At 43.6% G+C, this 23,187-nt stretch overlaps 1 protein-coding gene across 1 annotated transcript in view; it reads left to right on the top strand.

Moving 5' to 3' along the window:
- SPTBN5 (spectrin beta, non-erythrocytic 5) overlaps window positions 1–23,187 on the top strand; it is a 198,457-nt gene that overhangs the window by 98,775 nt on the left and 76,495 nt on the right. The window contains exons 37-41 of the mRNA XM_053313122.1: window positions 13,518–13,622; window positions 14,848–15,033; window positions 17,151–17,306; window positions 18,674–18,865; window positions 20,355–20,447. Coding sequence (XP_053169097.1) covers window positions 13,518–13,622; window positions 14,848–15,033; window positions 17,151–17,306; window positions 18,674–18,865; window positions 20,355–20,447 — 732 coding nt within the window. The remainder of the gene's footprint in view (window positions 1–13,517; window positions 13,623–14,847; window positions 15,034–17,150; window positions 17,307–18,673; window positions 18,866–20,354; window positions 20,448–23,187) is intronic.

The following is a 23,187-nucleotide window of genomic DNA, read 5'->3' as shown; positions in this document are numbered from 1 at the left end:
AAGCAAGTACAGCTATTTTGCTTTTAACAGCAGCAATACACATCATGATCTGCTTTCAAGGCAACAGAAGCACTGGTGAGTTAGGAGTGCCATCCTTTTGACCGAAGAAATAGTATTAAGGTCAGCATCCGTCTTTGGATAGCATATCTGGCTCACTTCTTACTTCCGCCTCATCGTTCCCAGTTCAGAGACTCGCGCTCGGTCATTTTTCTGTTTGCCTTCTCATATCATTTTGCAGACAGGATCAGTCATGCTGTTTGCACTGAAGGAATAGCTCTTCTTAACCACTTACAGATTTCATGTGATTTTTTTCCCCCGGAGAAATATTTATTTACTTCTCACCGCTCTTTCACATCAGAGGGAGAATGGAAATTTCCATGGCCAGCAAAAGAAGGATGAAAGATTTGCTTTAAAATCAGAGCATGGGAGATTCTACTGCTTTGGCTTTTTAGAATTTAGGATTAAAACTGCAGGATGTCATGCACGGACCTTCACAGCAAGACTGTAGCCATGCCCATCTACATTTCCACTGTGGAGGTCATGTTATCTTCCACTAGAGTGACCCCACCACCAGCTTCCAAATCAGCTGCCTTGGATAGCTCTTTCCAGAGGATGCCACCTTCAGAAATTCTATCGGACTCAGCCTGGTATTTTCCAGCTCATGTATCATCTACAGGAACCTTGCCAAGAAAAGACATCTCGCCATCTCGTTGTGTATCTTCAGAAGTTTACAGCTCAAGGCTAGATATAGTCTTGGCACAAACAAATGAGGGGAAAGGTTCTGGGAAAGACAACAGTTGTGTTAATCTTCCTGGCATCAGGTCTGCTTGTCCCACTATTAAGAGAGGTCCTCCGTGCAATGGTTATAGCAGTGTTAGTACTCAGTCACCATTCACATCTTGCAAGCAGTGCTTAGAAAGTGACTGGAGTGCTCATCATTCCTCTACTGATACCATTGGTCCCATGCAATTTGCAGCACCTTTCCCTTCTGCTACTGCTTCAAGAGCTTTGCCGTGCTGGAAATCACGCCTGGATGTTGCTCTGTGTGCCATTCCAGGCATTTCATCATCTCAGAGCAAAAATCTGTATACCACGCTGGCACCTTGTAGTTCAGAGTCAACGCGGCATGGCTTCAATCAGTGTAATGCTCAACTATCAGATCTTCATGCATCAGTAAAACTCTATATTTCAACTTACAGTATAGCAATAAAGCCATTCAGAACAGCTTCTCAAGTAGGCAATCAGACTTATTCTAGCCTTTTGTTGCCTCAGTTGAAAAGGATTTCATCTGCATCTTCTGATCGTGCAACAGAATCCCAGATGACCCATCAAGCCATCCCCTCAAGAAGCTCTGCAGATCTTCAGATTACACGATTTCATGTCACATCCACTGGTCTTCCCCATCAAACAGTCTCCAGAGAGATATGGCTGTCTCCAACTACATCGTCTAAAGGAAATAATCCTGTTGGGAAAAGAACAGTAACAAATGCACATTTAGATCCAGATGTGGTTGTCTTTCAGAACAATCATTCATCTGGCAAAGAGTTACGAAGGACTCCAAGCTCTGGAATCATTCCAACACACCACAAGATTTCCAAAATAACCCTTATACTTGCCAATCCTTGGACTTCCTTCCCTATTCAAGTGATAAGAGAATTCAGGAAAAACCAAGCTCCTTCCATCTTTATCAAAACACCAAGTCCAGGTCCAGCTGGTCCAGCTTTCCATCCTGAAGATACCAGATCTGGCTTCTCTCCGTCAATAAACCCTGTTTGCTGCCCTAACCTCCTACCTTCACAACAACAGAGAGCCAGTTCAGAATCAAAACCTTTTCAGAAGCCAGACACACTAAGGAATGCAGATCAAGATACACTGGTGACAAATGTGCAGCTAAATGCAACATCACACAGAACTGGTGAGAATGCATGGTGTCCATCTATCTCTGTAAAAATTACCTCCTTTGGAGCTGGGAGGAGAGTGGTGAAGATTTCCATTCCATTTTAGAAAACTATACAAAGGGGACTTTGCTTTCTTAGGTGAGATTAGTTTTAATCAAGTATAGTATCTGTTCATGTGTTGTTGTGACTGTTCTAATGTTGTTGCTACCAATATTTCTGGTGATGAAGGCCTCCAAAAGTGTTTCTGTTTTGTTTTCCTAAAGTGGAGTTATTTGTTCCTTATTATGTACTGTGGGGACATGGAGCTGGATACACTGGCTGACAGGATGAGGAAAATTACTCAAAGTAGTCCCATGGAAATTAAAAGGACAAGTTGCCCTAACGTCCTTTTAATTGCAATGGGGCTACTTTGGGTAATTTCCCTCATCCTGTCAAATTCTCTTTTCTCTAAGCGAATATGTTTCTGTTTCAGATTTAGAGGCTAACTTTTCTGTTTAAATTATACTTCTTCTAGCTTCTACGTAGCACATATTTGGTTTGTAAAAATGACCCCAAAGGTTACCCTAAATGTGGGGTTCAGTGAAGTCAGGTTGTAGTGACAGATTTTGTTTTTGGTTTTGTGTTGTGATGTGTTTTGGTCAAAACACTACATACATTGCTGAATTTCCCATAAGTTTAACTTAATATATAGTAAGTCTAAAACTGGCTGTTTTGTTAAATACCTCCCACCTATCCCAGGAGTGGGAAAACTTTCTGGGAGTTTCTTCCCTTCCCTTATTTTTTTACCAGAGCCTTGGGAACTACCAGCATGAAATGGTAGATTTGGGAGCCACATCACAAAATGTCAGCTTGTACAAAAATTTACATGTACAGAATAAGGAACTGTAACATTAAAACCTTTTAATTCTGTGAAAATTTTGCTGCAAAGAAGCAAGTCTGATTAGTGGGGAAAGAAGACAGAGAGAAATGAATGGGAGAGAAATTAAAAAGAACCCTAAGGATCCAAAGGGAGATTTAAAATGCCATAGGCATGTCCCACAAAGACAGCCGATCAAATTCGCAATATTGACTTGAGGGGTGTGGGAGAGAGAAGGAAGCCCAAAACACCTGAAGAACTTTGACAGATAAGTCCGGAAGCTACCAGAAGCTCCCGAGCTACCTAGTGCCCTCCCCAGATCTATCTATTGCTGGTGCTGCCAGTCATCCATTAAAAGATCATTTTAAAAAATCTGGGTGGTTTAAGCCAAAGTATTCAGGGAGTTTTATTGTCTTTATGTAAAAATAGCATTGGCCCCATCAGCTAGACTGTTGGAAGGAGTGCTATTTGAAAGCACACTTGTGGGAACTGTTCCATTTATTGTGGAAAGTAATTTAAACCTTCCATGTCCTAACACTAATTTATTTGACAGCAGCCAAGCCACTAAGAAGAAGTAGAAACACACTTCTCTTATGCATGTACATAAGCTTAGCATTTAAGTGGGCCAATCTGGTTTATTTTTCCTCCTTCAGACTGTTAAAAATATCTGTGTGTAAATCTGTACCAGAAGAGGAATTGAAATGTGCCTATTCCTTCTCCAGAGATGGCATGATCTACAGTGAGGGTGGGGCGGATTGGTATTCTTAAGGGTATGCTTATGTGCAGGTCCTTTCTATGTGTAAGGTCTCTTTCCCACTGGCTTATTTCAGATATGCTGGTCTGTTGTTGGCAAATGGGAATGAAAGCTGCACATGCACCGTGCTGGCTGCTGATGTTATGAGGCTTTCCAGTCTACTGGCAATGGAAAGCATGCTAGGAAGGCCTTCAAGGCCTGGAGGACTTATCCATGCTTGCTGCTCCAGATTTCAACAACATCTGGCTTGATTGTGTGTTTCCTGGGTTTGCTGACCCAAACAGAGATTCTGCTTGTTTGCTGCAACGAGGGTAGGATTTCCCCTGTCCTCCAGCCCTGCCTCAAATGACTGTGTGAACAGGCTTAGTATTTTCTAAGCGGAATCTGGCCCATTTTCTGAATAAGTTTGCAAATGCCAAGCAAGCCATTACTGAGGTCATTACTAAGGTAAATAAACTAAAAACATCAAATATTCCCTTTAAGTATTTAACACATAACAAAATCCTCGCTCCCCTAATAATGTTCTTTGCCACCCTTTGCTCACCCTTTGCTCACTAGAGTCACCCCGGTTGAATCTGTGCTTCAACACAGCATAAGCATGTGAATAACTGTATCTGTGCTGGACCTAGCATGTGAATAAGGCTCTATGTGAAACAACTGAGACTTTAGCTGAAATGCTGAAACCTTTAAAAAAAAAAACCCAAGAGCCAAATTGTTTGGGGTATTTCTACTCATCTTTGGTTTATCATGAAATATCAGCACTTTGAGTATATTTGCTTGGAGGGGGGATTCTTTTCTGAAGAGTCACTTGATTCCGCTTAATTTTTACTTCTTTGTTATGTCTTATTAATGAGGTCTGAGAAAGGTGAAGTGTAAAATTTAGTCTTAATCCTGATCCTATAGTGCTGCATATGTTCCACTTCTGAATACCAAGGATCAGGTGCAGGAGCTCTAATAATGCCAGAATGCCATATTTTGTGTAAAAACATTTTTAGTTTTTATGGAAAATGTTTTAAAATAAATATTTTAATAATAATGGAGACATATGACTTGGTGTTTTTCTAAACTAATTTATTTGTTAGTGTCTCTAAAATGTATCACTGAAAGCCTTTTACTATAGTCCTGTGTAGACACATTGGCATGACTTCCTGCATAAAAGCAAAATGCAAGATACAGAGCCCATTCACAAAACGCTTTGGGGGTTGGGGTTGGGGTAAGGAATCCCACTCTACCACCACCCCACTTGTTGATTCACTTTGCATAGTCATCTGCAACAAGTGAGCTTTTGCAGGCACTTCATATATTATAGTTTTCCTGATTGAGATATCATCATGTGGAGATCACCTCCATGAAGAAGAAGTCACACTTACTGTACTGTATGAAGTGCGCTCATGCGGTGCATCATGGGATTTCTAGGGGCCGAGATGACATGTCTCAATCCCTGAACCTCCAGGCTGCCTGTGGTAGCTGCAGATCATCTGGGAGCGTGATTCATGTGCCCAGAAACTCTACAAAGATTGTATGTGAGGAAGGTGAGCTTCTGCTGGCTTCTCTGCTGCCTTCCCTCAAGCCCTGTCACTTGATCGTGAGAAAGGGCGCATAGTATATTATGGTCCTATGGTTTTAATTATTTTTAAAGGCCCGTGTTGTTGAAAGAAGCCTCATTCACTATCTCCTCTAACCTAGAACAAGCAGCAGACCAGTGCAGCTAGGTAAGTGGGAGACTACTCCAACCTCCCAGGAGCCACGCCAACCCCTTAGCTTCCTTCCTGGCTAGGAATTGGGCTGGGTGAGACCATATGTGCAGGGTCATCTCCCCTGTAGATTTCAGCTGGCCCGGTAATGACGTCTTTCCCCACCCCCGACTTTTCTGCCACATGGTCTTTGACAGCAAGTGAAAGCAGCCTGGAAGGTAGACTGGAAGGTTTGGCCTAATCCAAAAAGATAGTGAGGCTGTTCACATGAGCAGCCCTACCCAAGCTTGGGCAGCCCTACCTGGGTAGGGCTGCTCATGTGAAGTGCAGGGATCATGGCTGATTCCAGCACTGCCTCTCCAGGATTTCCCCCCCTGGGCTTTTGTATCCAGGTCCCTGGCTGTGTGTCTGCTAAGGCTGCAGACAACCAGAGCAGATACAGAACCGGGCGTCTAGAGCACCCAGCTTGAGGGGAAATCCCTCAATGGACCGCACTCCTCATGCAGTGCATTTATCTGAAAGCCAGGCTGATTGTTAATACATGCATAGAGATGTTATGTTTGAAGTAGAATGAAAACCTATGTTAATTTTAGTGTTTTTTAGCTACATTCCTTAAGGAAGGTAAATTTATGAGATCACCCAGCTCTGTGTGTGTGTGTGTGTGTGTGTGTGTACGCGCGCGTGCGTGCGCACACACACACACACCCTTTCAACTTCGCAATGCCTTGACCAATATGAACCAAATTGGGTACAGCTGTAGGAACACCTAGGGACAGCTCAATGGCATAGTTTGTGATGATGTCATTCACCCCAATTCATGATAGTGGACGTGTAAATGTTTGAGATGCAAGTGGGCTAACTTGTGGACCATCTAACTTATTTGAACCAAATTTGGTACAGTTCTTGTGAGTGACACATAGGGATCTCAACGGCATGGTTTGTGATGATGTCATCCATCCCAGTTAAAGGTGATGGACATGTGAATGTTTCAGGCACAATTTGGCTACCTTGTTAACGGCCTAAGTAGACTTGACTACTGTAATGCGCTCTACGTGAGGCTGCCTTTGTACATAGCCTGGAAACTACAATTGGTGCAGAATGCAGCAGCCAGATTGGTCTCTAGGACAAAACAAATGGACCATATAACACCAGTTTTGAAAGAACTGCACTGGCTGCCGATATGTTTCTGGTTGGAATAAAAAGTGCTGGTTATTACCTATAACAGCTTGGGACCTGGCTATTTAAGAGTGCACATCCTTTGTCATGAAGACTCCCACCTTTTATGATCTTCTGGAGAGGTCCGGTTATGGTTTCCACCAGCTCATCTGGTGGTGACTCAGGACCGGGCTTTGTCTGTGGCTGCCCCAGGGCTTTGGAATATGCTTCCTACTGAAATAAGAGCACCTCCCTCTCTGTTTGTTTTCAGGAAGACCTCAAGACTTTCCTGATCTCGTAAGCTTTTAATTAGAATCTTCTTTATATATATATTTCTCTTAGGCGTACCTGTTGCTAATCCCATGCATGGCAGATCTCATGAGAGTTTGTAAGCAAGCTGCCACATAGTGATGGGGATGGTGTGCGGGGACTGTGGCAGGCGGCAGAGAGTGTGGTGCAGCCTCTCTCTCCAGCCCACATGCCGGCCCAAAGGAAAAATAGCCTGGCCACCAGGTGGGAGAAGGTGTCGGCGGGTGGGCGGTGGAGAAGGTGGCGCACTCCCTCTCCAGCCCACCTGCTGGCCAAAAGGCAAGAGCGCTGAGGTCAGGAGCACCGGGGGGGAAATGGCAGCAGCAGTGGGCGGGCGGCAGAGAGAGCGGCACAGCCTCCCTCTCTGGCCCACCTGCTGGCCAAAAGGAAGGAAGACTCAGTGGCAGCAGCGGCAGGGGTAGACGCACGGGGGGAACAGCGCCAGCAGGGAGGGAAATGGTGGCAGCAGCAGCAGCGGGGGGACAGAATGGGGGAGAGCTAGAGGCACAGATGTTCTGCACCTGGCCCAGCTAGTTTTAATAATTTGTTTTATATTGTTTTTATTGTGTATTGTCTATTTTAACTTATGATTTTAATGTTGGGATTTGTACACCACCTAGAGATTTACTTATCAGGTGGTATTAAAATACGATAAATAAATAACCATCTGGAGATGTAAGTTTTGAGCAGTATAGAAATTTGTTAAATAATAATAACCAATTTGAACCAAATTTCCTACAGCTGTAGGGACACATAGGGATGCCTCAACAGCATAGTTTGTGATGATGCCATCCACCCAATTCAAGATGGCAGATGCATAAACGATTGAGATGAAATTGGGCTAATTTGTGGACCTAACTGACCTAACACAACTAATTTGTGTCTAACTGATTTAAACCAAATTTGGTACAGTTGTAGTGAGTGACACATAGGGTTACCTCAATGGTGTAGTTTGTGATGATGTCATCCACTCCAATTCAAGAAACAGATGCATGGAGGTTTGAGGTGCAACTGGGCTAATTTGTGAACTGCCTAACTGATCTGGACCAAATTTAGTCTAGTTGTAGGGATAGTGAAAGGAAAGTAGGCAGGTTAGTTCTTACCAGAACTACTTGTCTTCTTTTATGATGCAGATATTCAATACATTTTCAGTGGCAGAGGCATACGTAGACAGGCATACCAACTACTGTCATCAGATTGGTCAGATTATCTTTCCTGAGGCCACAAGCTCACAAGTCCTGCAGTTTTGAGAATACCTCTTATTAATGATGCATAAAAGGGGAGGCAAGTGTTTCTGTCTCCACCCCATTAAACCCCCATAATTGCTGAGGCTTTCAGGTGCCATTTGCCTGTGGTTTAACAGCAAGCAATGGAGGTCTCAAACATTTTATGGACACCAATAAACTTCCATTTAAATTTCATGAGAGGTCGATTCTGTATTTGTCCACTAAACTCTTTTTTAAATATAAAAGGTATTTATTTTAATACATGATAGGGCATGATCATCACCTTCAGGAGGAGGCAGTAAACACAGATATACAGGCTCATGTGGAGCCACAGGTATCCCGCCTACCCATTCTCTGCAAATGTGTGTGCAAACTCTGCAAACATTTGTACCCAGGTCTTAACCAAGGTAGGATGAAAATAGTAGCTGTCCTACCTTGAAGTTTGGTTGTGAGGATACTTGCTGTTTCTTGCTCAGCTGTTTCTGGCAGCTGGATGCCATCTTTATCAGAGAGTTCTGTGGCTAGATGGGCCAAGCAGAGGAGAGCTGCTTGTGCAATGAGGGCTGCCTGTCTACTGGGAGCACAATGCATTGTTGGATACTTGGAGGGCCCAGCTCCTGGTTCGAATGATGGAGCCCACAGCTGCCTCAATCATCTGGGTAAATGGAGGCTCTGCTCATCTGTCTGCACCATGGTAGGACATCTACCGAATAAATAAATAAATAAATAAATAAATAATCCTATACTATAAAAGCCTACAGCGTGCGGCCGTGCTGCCCGTGTCTTTTTGGGCGCGTGTCTTTTTGGGCCGTTCTGGGCATGCGCTCCGCGCATGCCCAGATCGGCCCAAAAAGATACGGCCGCCCAGAGACGGGCGTCCATGTTGGACCAGGCCACCGCCAACGGGAGAAGAGTGCTGGCGAGGCAGCGGTGGCCGTGGCGGGGCGACTGGCCCCGATGGCGGCCGCCACCGCCACGGCAAGAGGGCCGGGAGGAGCAGAAGCGGCGGGCCGAGGAGAAGCGGCCGCCGCCAACGCCAGTAGGAGAGTGCGGCCGAGGCGGCGGCAGAGCTGCGGCCAAGGCGGCGGCGGAGCTGCGGCCTCGGCCAAAGGTGGCGGTGGCCGCGGCGGGGCGACTGGCGAGAGTGCGGGTGAGGCGGTGGCAGCCGCGGCGGGGCGACTGGCCCCGATGGCAGTCGCGGCCTCAGCAAGAGGTGGCGGTAGCCGCGGAGGACTGGGCCCGCTTGCCAGGCGGGGGGGAAACTTTGGGGCCCGGCATGCAGGCTGGCATGAGAAGAAGAAGAGAAGCAGCCGCCGCCGGGCGCAAGGCCTGGACGAAGAGAAGCCCCTCCAGCCCAACACCAACTTGCAGCCACCTATCTGGCTGCTGCTCCTGCGGCTGCTGCTGAGGGTCTCGGGAGGAGAAGGGAAGAGGAGGAAACTAGCACCCCCCTCACTAGAGCCCATTATTTAAACGGGCTGAAAACTACTAGTAATAATAATAATCTTTCACATACACCCATACAGTCATAGGAACAGGTCTACATACTACCAGTGCAAAATACTTTATAACTAAGACTCAGATTGCTGCTGGCAAAGATGAGGAAAAACTGAAGGGCAAGGGTAATTTAGAAAGCAAACACTAATAATAAATTTCTATAATTAAGCAGAAAATGGCATATAGTGGATAGTTGCGTTTAAAATAGGTGTTTTGGATCCTCTTGCTGGCAGTGCACTGCCTGCAAGCCAGAAAGTGATAGTATTGGCAAAGGATCACTATTCACGCCTGTGCTATAGTTTCCATTCTATTTAGCATGACCTTGCTTAAAAAGTGAAGCATTTATACATTTAGCCTAAAAGAAAAATGTAGCTTTCTTCTTAATATTCTCTTCACACTACAAAAATCTGCATCAACAACCACAAGCTTCAGTTTGTCCACGTTCTGTTTCCTACAGTGGCCAACCAGGTGTCTCTGGGAAGCCCACAACCAGGATATGAAGGCAGTAGCTCTCCTTGGCTGTAGGAGAGTCACCCACACACACACCCCAGCAAGTAGCATTCACAGGTATACTGCCTCTGAACACAGAGGTTCCACATAGCCATCACCACTAATAGCTAGTGAATTAGTGGTGAATTTGTCCTCCATGAATTTGTCTAATCCCCTTAAAGTCATTTAAGCTAATGGCTATTGCAATCTCTGTGAATAACCTGCTGGAGGGGGAAAGGCCCCGCAAAGATGCCTTTGTTGGTGATTCCACTTTGTTGGTGGAAGGAGGGCATCAGACCCAACCACCCCCAGAGGTCTCAAGCAGTTTTTTGGCTCCTGAGGTGAGAATGGCACTGATTTCAAAAGATTTCCAGAAAACAGGCAAGCCTTCAGGGTTCTTCTTCTGCTCATTCCTTCTTTATTCCTTCTTAGCTGTCGTAGAAGATAGTAATTGTTACATGTGTATTTGCATGCTTCTTTTTCAAGTTCAAGTATAATATCCAGTCATTAAGTCTCAAGTTATTCTTTGTTCCCCAAATTGGGTGGGATTTCCTCTGAAAGACTCTTAAAACCTTGTTAATTGACATAGTAATGCCTCAGGAGCAGGGGAGGAGATGACCTACTCTGGGTGCCTGTCTTTCACCTACAAGAAGCAACCTTCTTAGTGAGAACCAATGTTTCTTTTTTGGTGGCAGCACCTCAAGTTTGGAAGTCCTTCCCCATCCCCACTGAAAATCCAACTGGCTGCCTCTTTGCCTATTTTAAAACTTTCCTTATTGCAAGGCCATTTAAATTGTTTTTAATGCACAAAAGTTACAAAACATCCTCTTTAATGCACAAAAACAATGTTAAAACAAACTTACAAACATGGAAACAAAGCAAACCTTTCTATGTACTATCATCAGTGCTCTTTTCAGCATATCAGCTGGTAACACTTCAAGCCTTAAATATGGTAGCCAAACGGAAAGCAGAAATGACTGAGAATGGAGAGAAGAAAACAAGCAAATGAGCAAACTTTTTAACCCTTTCAGTGACTATTATATCTCATGGCTTCTTCCATCTCTTGCTTTACATTAATAGTGGTTGGCAACTGTTCTATAAACATTCCTTCTTTAATCTTACATCTCATTAAATTCCCATAAACCCAGCATTGACACTTTTATTTGTGTTACTTCTCCTTAATGTTTTTCTGTCATGTGCATCACCCATGGTTTAGTTCAGTTTTTATTGTACTGCATATCAGCCAAATGTTCTTTATATATTTTCGTGAATGGCCTTCTTGTTTCCTCATTATAAAATGCTGCACATTCCACACATTATATCTTATTCATTTTCCCCTTCACCTTACACCACCCCTCATTCTCCTCACATATGGAACAATCCTTACCTTTACATTTATTATTATATAGGCAGGACTTAGCTAGATGTTGTTTCAATGTCTTAGGTGCTGTGCATACAACATTAGTCTCAACACAGGATTTCCTGTACCTGCCATGCAAATCTCAGTTACAAATGGAATTTTTAAAGCAGGCAGTCCTTTTTCAAACTTTACCCTCCTACTCCAATGGATGTTTATACCCATTATACCCATTAATTCGAATAAACTCCAACAATTTTATAGAGAGGAGGTGTATTGATCAGGATATAGCATTGTACAGAATAGCATTGTATAACAATTGTATAGCATTGGCGATATCCTGATTATTACTAGGGCTAAAGATCAAGCTGATGAAAAGTTTGGGGAACTTAATAGAATAGGGAGTAACAAGGGAACAACTGCATGAACAAGGGAAGTTATCATTTTTAGCTACAGAATTCCGGATTAGTGGTGGTTCTCTTGAAACCAGATGTTATAGAAAGCACATGAAAAAGGAGATCTGAATGAAAAGGAACTCTGCACACCCTTGGATAGTAAATGAGCAGGTTGTTAAGAATGTAATTCAGAGCGCTATAGGAGTGTCATCTAGGGAGCATATTGAGACATCTAGAAAAAAGGCTGAAGAGTTGATTCAAATCAATGGGTATAAACTTCCATTGTGTAGGGTGAAGTTTGAAAAAGGATTGCCCTTAAAAGGTTTTCTTCTCTCCCTTCTCGGTCATTTCTACTTTTGGTTTAACTACTGTATTTAAGGCTTGAAGTGTTACCAGCTAGTATGCCAAAAAGAGCACTGATGGTGGTGTTTTCCACCGAAACGTTTGTCTTGCTTTTGCATATCTATAAGTTTGTAAGTTTATTTTAACATCCTGTTTTTGGACATTAAAGAGGTCATTTTGTAACTTTTGTGAAGTATTGTCATGTACATTTCATCACCATTATATTGTTTTATCCAATGTTTTTAATCAGTAAACTTGTGCTTTGGTTTTATTGGGTGGGTGGTCACTTGTTACTTTTATCTCTTGCTTTTAGTGTGATTTTCTTGTTATATTTTAACATAAGAACAGCCCTGCTGGATCAGGTTCAAGGCCCATCTAGTCCAGCATCCTGTTTCACACAGTGGCCCACCAGATGCCGCTGGAAGCCACAGGCAGGAGTTGAGGGCGTGCCCTCTCTCCTGCCATTACTCCCCTGCAACTGGTACTCAGAGGCACCCTGCCCTTGAGGCTGGAGGTGGCCCACAGCCCTCTGACTAGTAGCCATTGATAGACCTCTCCTCCATGAAGTCATCCAAACCCCTCTTAAAGCCATCCAGGTTGTTGGCTGTCACCACATCCTGTGGCAGAGAGTTCCACAAGTGGATCACGCGTTGTGTGAAAAAGTACTTCCGCTTGTTGGTCCTAGACCTCCTGGCAATCAATTTCATGGAGTGACCCCTGGTTCTAGTGTTGTGTGAGAGGGAAAAGAATCTCTCTCTCTCCACTTTCTCCACACCATGCATGATTTTATAGACCTCTATCATGTCTCCCCGCAGTCGTCTTTTTTTCTAAACTGAAAAGCCCCAAGTGTTGTAGTCTTGCCTCATAAGAAAGGTGCTCTAGGCCCCTGATCATCTTGGTTGCCCTCTTCTGTGTTTCTTGTATGGCTTTAGATTAGTTGAAATTGACAGGAAAGGATATAAATCCAAGAATAAATGAAAACAAATCAATATTCTGCAGCATATATTTTTGAAGTGTTATGCTTAGTAACTTAGTAATGGATTGTGTTTCAAAAGTTTTTTTGTAAGTTGGATGTTCATAACTCGGAACACATATCCTTCCCAGGAGCAACAACTTGTTTGTACTGTATGTGCAGGTTGGCATGTCTAAGTTGGGGACTTATTTAATGTAATATGCTATCAAGCTTTGTTTGTATATACAGATGTTTGTAAGTCGGATGTCTGTAACTCAGGGAGTGCCTGTACACATCTCTGTGTCAGCGCTTCATTGAGAAATGAGAAACATTTCTTACTTCCAGTTTTTAATGTATAATGAAAAGATTTTCAGAGGAGTATGTAGATGTCTCTCCATGGATCAGACCAGATTTCCAGACCTATACAACAGAATGTGTATCCTTTTAAGAAAATCTATCACGCAAAGGTACTGTAATTCTTTGAAAATCTATTCTTCACTGTCTCATGTTCAAGTCAGTAATAAACAAGACTCAATAACCTCATGATCTTTGTTATAACAGTCCTGACCTGAAATGATTCCAATTTTTCATAGATGTATTTGAAAAGCAGTGACTTTGGGAACACAGTGGAGGAGGTAGAGAAGCAGATCAGGAAACATGAAGCTTTTGAAAAGCTTCTGGTCTCCCAGGAAAAAAAGGTAAAATGATATGTGTAATATAAAGGGAGGGGTTTATGTTACGGGCAAACACCCAGTTTCTGAAAACTGGTCAATATAGAACAAGCTGAATTCACTGAGAGATGTGATGTGTTAAGCAAGTGAAATAAAAAATCTTGAATTATTTTTGGACTAAATCAAGCACACAGCTATATCTTGGCCATGCTATGCTGCAGCCAGGACAGCTGATTCATACAACTATTTTAGGGATTTATTTTTCAATCAATTTTTGAATTCCTCAGCTGGCAAAATAACTGAGGAATTCTGAGGAAAGACAAAAGGCTGGAGACAATTCTGCTGGGTGGGATTGTGCCACACATTCCTTCTTGACATTAAATGTCACCTAAAGCAGAATTTGAAGAATATTTGCAGGTTCCCACTTAGGCAAAACATCTAGAAATGTGGAGGGAAAGCCAAAAAAGTTTCAGGGATTTACACGTTGCATAACCCCAACAAGCCAGAATATGTTGTCTGGTTTTCAATGGTGCAACAGCCAGGATAGTTGAAGACAATCTCACATTTACATCATTTCTGAACCCCCTCAAATTGCATTCCCATTTTTGAATTCCAAAGAATAAATATTTTATCTGTGGTTGAATGCATGAAGGTTGATTGATTTCAAGATCTTTAAATTCACATTTTTCGCACAAGCACAAGCATTGTGCTGCCCCAGGCAGGGTTAGGATGGTTGTGAGAAGTGGTGGGCTCCTCATGGATCCCTCTGCTCCCCACCTGCCTAACCCCATTAATCAACCTGGCTGATAGCCGAGGTTAAGAGTGCTCTCTCACCATTAATCCGGTTACCAGGTATGGTGTGATTCCTCAAGATGTGTGCAGCCTGAGGATTCTCACAGATGGGTGCATAGAGTGCCCGTCTGAGTGAGGAATCCTCAATGCAATGCATGTGCCGTGTGTTGCATTGAGGGATGCCTGGAGGCCGGAACAACAAGTTACAGCCCCGGGGACTTCTCCCTGCTCCATGCTTCAAGGAGTAGGGCTGCCCATGTGGGCACATGGGAGGAGTGCCAAAGAGGATCTGCGTCATCATCTGGAGAGAAGGTAAAGTGAAGGCAGCCTTGCCTTCCCTCCCCGCCCACCAGGCCAATTGTGTGGATAGCCTCATTATTTCAAGGGCAGAATAGAAAGCCTTATTCACTGTGTATGTAAAAGGAACACAACTGTGATTTTAGATTTGTTTGCCTCTCAGGAATTGTCTCTTCAGGAACAGGCAAGGAGGCTGCAGCAGGATCATGAGCTGGAAAGAATGCAGATCCAGCACAAGCTCAAAATTGTGTTAGAAAGGAGGAAATGCATCAAAGATCTCTCTCAATACAGGCAAGAAAAACTGCAAATAGCTCTTCTGCTGGCTCTCTTCTACCAGAATCTAGCAGAGGTGAGGCTTAGTTTTACTATAGTGGGGAAGTTAAAATTGTCAATGAGGTCATTCACATGGCCAGGCAGGGCAGTTGGTGGGTGGTGGGGGTGGGAGGGGTGGCACAGCGCTCAGGTCTGGAGGCCAGGGCAACGCATCCCAGCCCTCCGGGGATCCCACAATGCCCCACACAACATGTGCACTGCATTTGGGGATTCCCCCAGGAGACGGGTGCTCTAGCTGCTCGTCTCTGTGTTTGGCCAGGCTGGAAGCAGCCCGAGCTCGCACACAAGCACAAAGCCTGGATTAAGGGAGCACTTTCTCCCTTTACCTGGCCTAATAGCTAAAAAGGCCTGCCCCCGGCAGTTCTCACACACAGCCTAACCCAGGCTTGGCTCAGCCTGTGTTAGGCTGCACAGCAGAACAGCCTCATTCTCTTTGGAGGTAGCCAGAGGTGGTTGCTGTCATTCCTATTGGGGTGTGGTCGTAAAATGAGCCAGCATCCAAGCTACCAAAATTATTGATTATGTATTAATTTATCATATTTTATACCACCTGATATGTACGGCACATCCCTAGCACCATATCAGTCATGCACTCGGGCACCGTTACCAGCACTATATATTTGCACCTAGAAGGGTTTTTTTTGAGGCCACGCGTTCCAGTCTTAATAATGTGTTTTAGCCACCAAAGTTGAAAGAATGAGGTGCTCTGTATACATTACAGGAATGCTGTGAGAATCCCTTTTTGTTGGATTCATCCCATGACATTCCTGTATTCAAGAGCCACAGCCATGGCTGCAGGGTCAATCATGTGGGTTTCAATCACAGAATTGTTGCCCAACCGTGAGTGGAAACACAACTGGCTCTGCCCACATGGTTGCAGCCCCTTAATCGTCACAAAAATGCCATGAAATGCCATGATACACTGACTGACAGCAGCTCACCAGGTTTTGACAGGGTGGTTGTTGGCTTTTTTAACCAGCCCTACCTGGAAATGCTTTAGACTGAACCTAAGTACTTCTGCATGCAAAGTAGTGGTTTTACCATTGAGCTATGAGCCCTACCCAAGTTGAAGAATACTGGAAAATCTGGCCTGTTAGTTGTTGTTGTTGTTGTTGTTATTTCGATTTCTATACCGCCCTTCCAAAAATAGTTCAGGGCGGTTTACAGAGTTACCAATATAACTGCCACATTGAATACAGTAACAATATTGTCTGTACTGATAACTATAGCAGTGATGTTGCATACGGTACCTCTGAAACCACTTACCTGATAACATTCAGTTCTACTTTTGACGAGCTTGATGTCAGAAGAAATTTGCTGCCTAAAGGTAGAAGGCTAAAGGTAGTTTCACAGCACACCCCTCATTGTTGCTACATTTGCTGATAGAATGGGAAAGACAGGTTGCCACATGAAGTAATTATTTCAGTACTCTGAGGAGACTATAAGTACAAGGGAACAAGAGTGTGCTGTTCTTAAGGCACTTGTACTTTTGTCAATAGAGCCACCTAATGGCGCAGCGGGGAAATGACTTGACTAGCAAGCCAGAGGTTGCCAGTTCGAATCCCCGCTGGTATGTTTCCCAGACTTATGGGAAACACCTATATTGGGCAGCAGCAATATAGGAAGGTGCTGAAAGGCATCATCACATACTGCACGGGATGAGGCAATGATAAACCCCTCCTGTATTCTACCAAGGGTTCTGTGGTCGTCACCAGGAGTTGACACCAACTTAATTGCACACTTTACCTTTCCTTTTGTCAATATATGTAAGGTCGAATTCACAAATTCGTTTTTTCATGACAAAAAATCTTTTAAAAAGCACAGCAGTTTCGGCAGTGATTACTGGTACTTGATTTGGCCGTGCCCTCAGAAGAACAGAGCTGGCATTCCAATGCCAGAATTATCCCTAGTGTACCTTGGTTTACTCTGGCATGGATAATACCAGCTGCCGCAATGTGAAGAGAGATCAGTTTTGCTGGTAACTCTGTCCTTCAGACACGTTTTGATTTATAGGAAAATATTGTGCGTATGTCTGTTCAAGTGTGTGTGTCTGGTTTAGGACAGAAGGATATCTGTGTTAAGTAGAGGGGAGAAATACAAGTGGTACTAATTATACTGTTTTTCTGATGACAGGCAGAGAGCTGGATTGATGAGTGCATGAAAAAGCTGGAAGATTCTTCTTTTCAAAACCTCAGCAACTTGAGTGAAAAAATGAAACTTCTGCAGAAGCATCAAGTCTTTGAGGCTGAGATTCTGGCTCACAAAGATTTAATTGGAACTGTAAACATGGTAACCTTGAGTGCTTCTGCTGTGATCTTTAGTTACAGCATGCAGTAAACATTGCCAATAAGAGTAACTTGTATACCCACTTTTTGCTGCCAAAGGTACATTGGCCATCATCCTGACTAACTTGCTTATGGAAGGACATTGCACAAGTGCGAAGCTGTTGTGCTAGCTAATTGGACCATGTTAACAGTCTGGATAAGAACATAAGAACAGCCCTGCTGGATCAGGCCCAAGGCCCATCTAGTCCAGCATTCTGTTTCACACAGTGGCCCACCAGATGCCGCTAGAAGCCTACAGGCAGGAGTTGAGGGCATGCCCTCTCTCCTGCTGTTACTCCCCTCCAACTGGTACTCAGAGGCATCCTGCCTTTGAGGCTGGAAGTGGCCTGCAGCCCTCCAACTAGTAGCCATTGATAGACCTCTCCTCCATGAAGTTATCCAAACCCCTCTGAAAGCCATTCAGATTGTTGGCTGTCACAACATCTTGTGGCAGAGAATTCCACAAGTTTATTGTGTGTTGTGTGAAAAAGGACTTTCATTTGCTGGTCCTAAATTTCCTGGCAATCAATTTCATGGGATGACCCCTGGTTCTAGTGTTATGTGAGAGGGAGAAGTATTTCTCTCTATCCACTTTCTCCACACCGCGCATGATTTTATAGACCTCTATGATGTCTCCCCGCAGTCTTCTTTTTTCTAAACTAAATAGCCCCAGATATTGTAGCCTTGCCTCATAAGGAAGGTGCTTTAGGCCCCTGATCATCTTGGATTATCTGGATCTTACATTCCAGACTATAGTTGTGCTACCATAAGTATGCTTGCACTTGTACAACAGCTGCACAACCTGCAGCATGTTTAAAGGGACTTTTTAGCAAGAGCATGATAGTTTTTATTAAATAAATAAATAAATAAATAAATAAATAGTGCAAGAGTGAAGTTCTACAAATCACTGTTTTTAGTACAACTAGGTTTGCACAACTTTGGTTGTTTTGCATGCACTTCCAGGGTGTAGCTATAATTGAGCAGATGGGTTCAGAGAACGCGGGCCTCCAGCTCTACCCCTCCCTATTTTCTTCATTATCTCTCTCACTCCAAGTGGCCACCAGGGAGAGGGCAAACACAGCCCCCACTTTCCCCTAGTTACACCTCTGTGCACTTCATTAGTCAGGATGTCAGCCACTACGTTTGCTGAAGCTGAGTTTTCTTAGAAGGAGCATGGAAGCATTGTGTTAAGAAATCTTCCCTCAGTTACTTGCTTATTCATTACATGAAGAGGGAAGAAGTCCTTGTGCTGGGGTTTTATTGGAGGCAGCACAAAAATATTGTAGTAACGGCATTGTTTCCTTTATTAATCCCCTTGGAAATAACATGAAGAGAGCAGATGCCCTATTGCACCAGAATCATCCTAAATCAGGGGAGATCTGCCGTAAGACTCGCTTGCTTCAAGAACGATGGGAGAAGCTGAAATGGGCTGTTGCTGCTCGTGGAAAGATGCTTGAAGACAGTAGAGATTTTCTGGAATTTCTGCAAAAGGTGGACCATGTAGAGGCCTGGATCAGAGACAAGGTCAGGGAACTTGGTTGGTTGGTTGGTTGGTTGGTTACATCCAACAAATAAGTGTTACCATTCAAAGGATATCTCTTTAACCATGAACATTTGAAAATGTGAATATTATATGGGACATATTGATCTGTGGGTAAGAAACTCTAAAAATGCCATTTTGCCTCTAATGTATTCAGGAGGAGTTGTTTTTGAACTTGTGAATATGATTAATGGATAATAGTTCAAATGATAAAATTCACCTATTTTAATTTCAGTGGTTGGATACATGTGCATTTTCCTGTTCTTCTAAACAGACAGAGTGTTAGATATACATTATTAAATGCTAACCTCTGGCTGACATTTCCCAGTTCTGAAGAGTCTGCACTGCTGTGGACAGTTGCATTGCATTGGGAATCCATTGCATTGGGAATGATGCAAGTTGCATTAAAACATGCAATTGCTCAATGGTAAGTAGTAACAGGACAACTCTCTTGCAGAGCAACGTAGGCACATGTTTTAGATGGCAACAGCAGCACAGGCAGTTCACTACCACACTCTGGGACACATCAGCTGATACCTTTACACTGAGAATCGCTGTGTGAGGTTCTCCTGCAAGGAAGTTGGTCTTCTCTGCACTTGAAAATAGAGAGTGAGATAAGATTCCAAAATGAATATTTTCAACATTCAAAATAGTGGTCAGTGTGAAATGTTATCACTAATATGTGTTGAATTTCTTTAATTAGGCACTTTCTAATGAAAATGGTCACTATTTTCCTTCTCTGAATTTCTCATGCATATTCCTACTGGTTTTTTTTTTAAGCCTTTTCCCTACAGCTATAGAAATCTATTTTCATTCTGCATCATGGCATTGCCTAATTTTGTGAATGCAGTGTGTGCACAGAGAACAATATTCATCAGGCAAAGAGCCTTAATAAATAACGGGGACTAAGTGAAGCTATAAATTAGATAAGGGGTGTCATTGGACAGTAATATCCACTTGTCACTGACTACAGGAAAGTTCAGATGAGGTAAATGAAAAGGTGGGATTATAGGCCTTGTAAGCTAAGATGTCAGGTTTAATGCATTAAAATATCAGAGAAACTTGCAAAATAGCTGCCCAACATGCCCAATGAACATGCTGTATTTATTGGGAGTGGGGGGAAGAATGCAAAATAACTTGGTGTCTTCCAACTAAAAATTCTGTTGTTTGGGCTCATGGACAGAATGCTATTTTTAAGAAGTGGAAATACAATTGTTATCTTTGTATTAGCTACTGGAAACAATAAACTCTGCAAATACATAGCCAGGCTGTTTCATCATCCGATTGTTCTATAATAAATATTTTAGAAGCCAATAACTACTCTCAAAACCATATTTAGTTCCAGGATGCAGAGTGAAAAAATACCTCCCAGGGAAATAGTCAGGGATTGTGTGTGTTGGCATTCTGAATCTGGACCATTCTGGCACTCAGCTATTATTGGAATCCCAATTTTACTGTTTTTCTTTTCCACAGGCAGTGATGATTAATATTGGTGATGTGGGAAATGACTACGAACACTGCCTGCAACTCATGAAAAAGCTGTATGAATTTCGAGGAGCAGTGGGGGTAGGAGAGACATTTCCAGCTCTAATTTCACCTACCGTAGTTCTGATGACTGGATAATAGCTGTCTTTTTCAGTACATACATACCTTGGACAAATTTGCCTAAGGAAAGTGCAACAGGCTAGTACAATGTGAAAATTGTTGGCATTCTTATTTCCCCCCTTACATGAGCTTATTTCCCCCCTTACATGAGTGCACTTTGGTGGCTGGACATGCATGAGATGAAGTCCTATGCAAACATCATGTTCATGCATAGGACTGATCCACACTAACTGAAACCCTGATCAACTCCGTACGCATGTTGGGTCCCTTTCTCATGGACACCAAACATCATGAGTCCATGCTGCTAGGGGACATGGCTGGCAGACACAATTCCACTCCCCTCTTATGCATTCATTGAACAGGGGGTTATATGAACACCCCTATTGTCAGCTTGATAACTAAACTATACTACCCAGAGCCTTTCGATGGATAGAGCAGTATAGAAAATAAATAAGCAAGCAAGCAAGCCAAGCAAAACTGCCACCCAGATCCCCACATACTTTCTACAAGATAATTAAACATCTAGGATCATGTGGTCACTTTTAGGATCAGCATTTAACAGGTGTCAAACTGCTGGCCCATGGCCGAATCTGGCCCCTGAAACTCCATTTTCCAACCCCCGAGCAGCTGAGTATCAACCTCTGCTACTGTGCTTCCTTTCCCCTGACCCGCATTGCACCAAAGTGGAAGCATTGCACCCCACTTACTGCAGCTGGCTGATTGATTCATTTGTTCCTTCCTTTCTTCCTGCCAACTGCTGCCACAGCATTTTCCTCTCCCCTCCACCCCATGCTTGGAAGGAATAATTTCTCCTTCCTCCTGCACTGCCATCTTTCTCCCTTCTTCATCCTTGTGGCTCTTCAGCACACAGAGACAGAAGGAGTGAGTGGAGAGCAAGGGAGGGAGGAAGAGAAGAAGAAAGGAAGAGAGTGAAAGAAAGAGTGGGGAGGAGGAGGAAGATGAAGACAGAAGAAAGAGGGTGGAGAAGAAAGAGGGACTGAAGGAGGATAGAATCAGAATCAAGCTTTATTACAGTCAGAGACCAGGAAGGAGGATAGAGACAGAAGAAGTGAGTGGAAGGCAAAGGAGGGGGGAAGAGGGAGGAAGAAAGGAAAAGAGTGAGAGAAAGAGGAAGACAAAGACAGAAGGTGGGGAGAGGCACCTTCCTCTACACGAATGAGAGGAAGGCAATGGAGGGGGGAGGGAGGGAAAGAAAGAGGAAGACAGAATGGGTGTGAGAAGGTGGCACGAGGCAGGTGCAGCCCCTGCAAGGGTGCATTGGAATAAAATTCAGCCTATCACCCAATTAGGGTTGCCAACTGTCCCTCATTAAGCAGGAAGTTCCTCATTTCAGGGATGAATGTTGGTCCCTATAGGGACAGCATTTGTTCCTCATTTATTCAACAGCATATTATTCAATTACATATATGTCAATGATATTCAGGCTCTTTGATAACCACTGCATAAACTGCCCTGAGCCATTTTGGAAGGGCGGTATATAAACCAAACAAACAAACAAATAAAATACACCTCCCAGCGCCCCCAGCCAGCCCCCACAAACTTGTGTCCCTCATTCTGGAACTTGTGTCCATCATTCTGGCAATGAAATGTTGGCAATCCTACCCACAACTGAGATTTACACCCCTGATCTAGGAGAACCTGATGGTTGACAACTTGATGTGTAATATACAGTGTCCATAGAAGTTGTATTATTCTAATAGATATTGACTATCCTCCAGTAAAATCTAGACAAGTTCCCCTTCAGGACCGATGACTCTGAAGGTCATCCTTCACTTGGAAGCCAAAGGACCTTTCTCCTTCCTAAGGCTTTCCTTGCCTTTGGTGAGGTCCCCCCCCCCCAAAACATGAAAGTCAATATGGTTAGCTGTGGATTCGTGTGTGCAGAAATTATTATTATTACTATTGTTATTAAACATATAAATGCTACTTTTCAAGTTGTCTCAGTTCTGTGAAATTGATCTACCTTAGGCAGATTGTCAGTCACTTCGCATACTAAGAGCTGAAATGCACAATCAGTAGCTGCACACAATATATGTGCTGTTGAAGTGTACCACTGCAGGCTACAAGTGAAGAACTGAATGTTTGAATGCTCCCCATTAGAAAAGAACCTTCCTGACAAATATGTCAGGAAGAAGGGTAGTATAGAACACTTTCCCCTGACATATTAATTTTCTATGTTCAGTGAGTGCCACTGACCTTTTGTTGTTTTTGTACAGAAGTTCATCAGTCCTCCATACATGTTTGCTATGAGAGATACTGGTGTAACATCAGTTAACAAAGTGTAGGGTTGCCCTGTAGCAGAACAGAACAGCTCAGGCTCTAATTGACCAAACTTTAATCAGAAGGTTTATATGCCCACATTAGCAATTGCAGATTGGATTGACAGAAGTCCCTTTCATTTTTTAAAAATGTGATATTTTTCTTTGTTATCCTCTCTAATAAAACGCTTGGTGTCCGTCCGTGGACGGCCACCAAGCGTGTGTTCGTGCCTCCCTGCCCTGTTCTGCGCCTGCGCAAAGCGCAGGCCCAGAACAGGGCAAGGGAGACATGACCGCCAGCACCCGGCGGACATCTTGGACGGCCACAAGCGGCCGCCCTGAAGAAGCCGGAGAAGTGCCGGCGGGGGAAACTGGAAGGCAGAGGCGGCGGCAGCACCAAAACACCCACGGGCGGCATTGCC

The sequence above is a fragment of the Hemicordylus capensis genome, chromosome 1 (assembly GCF_027244095.1).
Source record: "Hemicordylus capensis ecotype Gifberg chromosome 1, rHemCap1.1.pri, whole genome shotgun sequence".
Classification (NCBI taxonomy): Eukaryota; Metazoa; Chordata; class Lepidosauria; order Squamata; family Cordylidae; genus Hemicordylus; species Hemicordylus capensis.
Note: the sequence above shows the minus strand (reverse complement) of the source record. Positions and strands in the feature narration are given on the sequence as shown.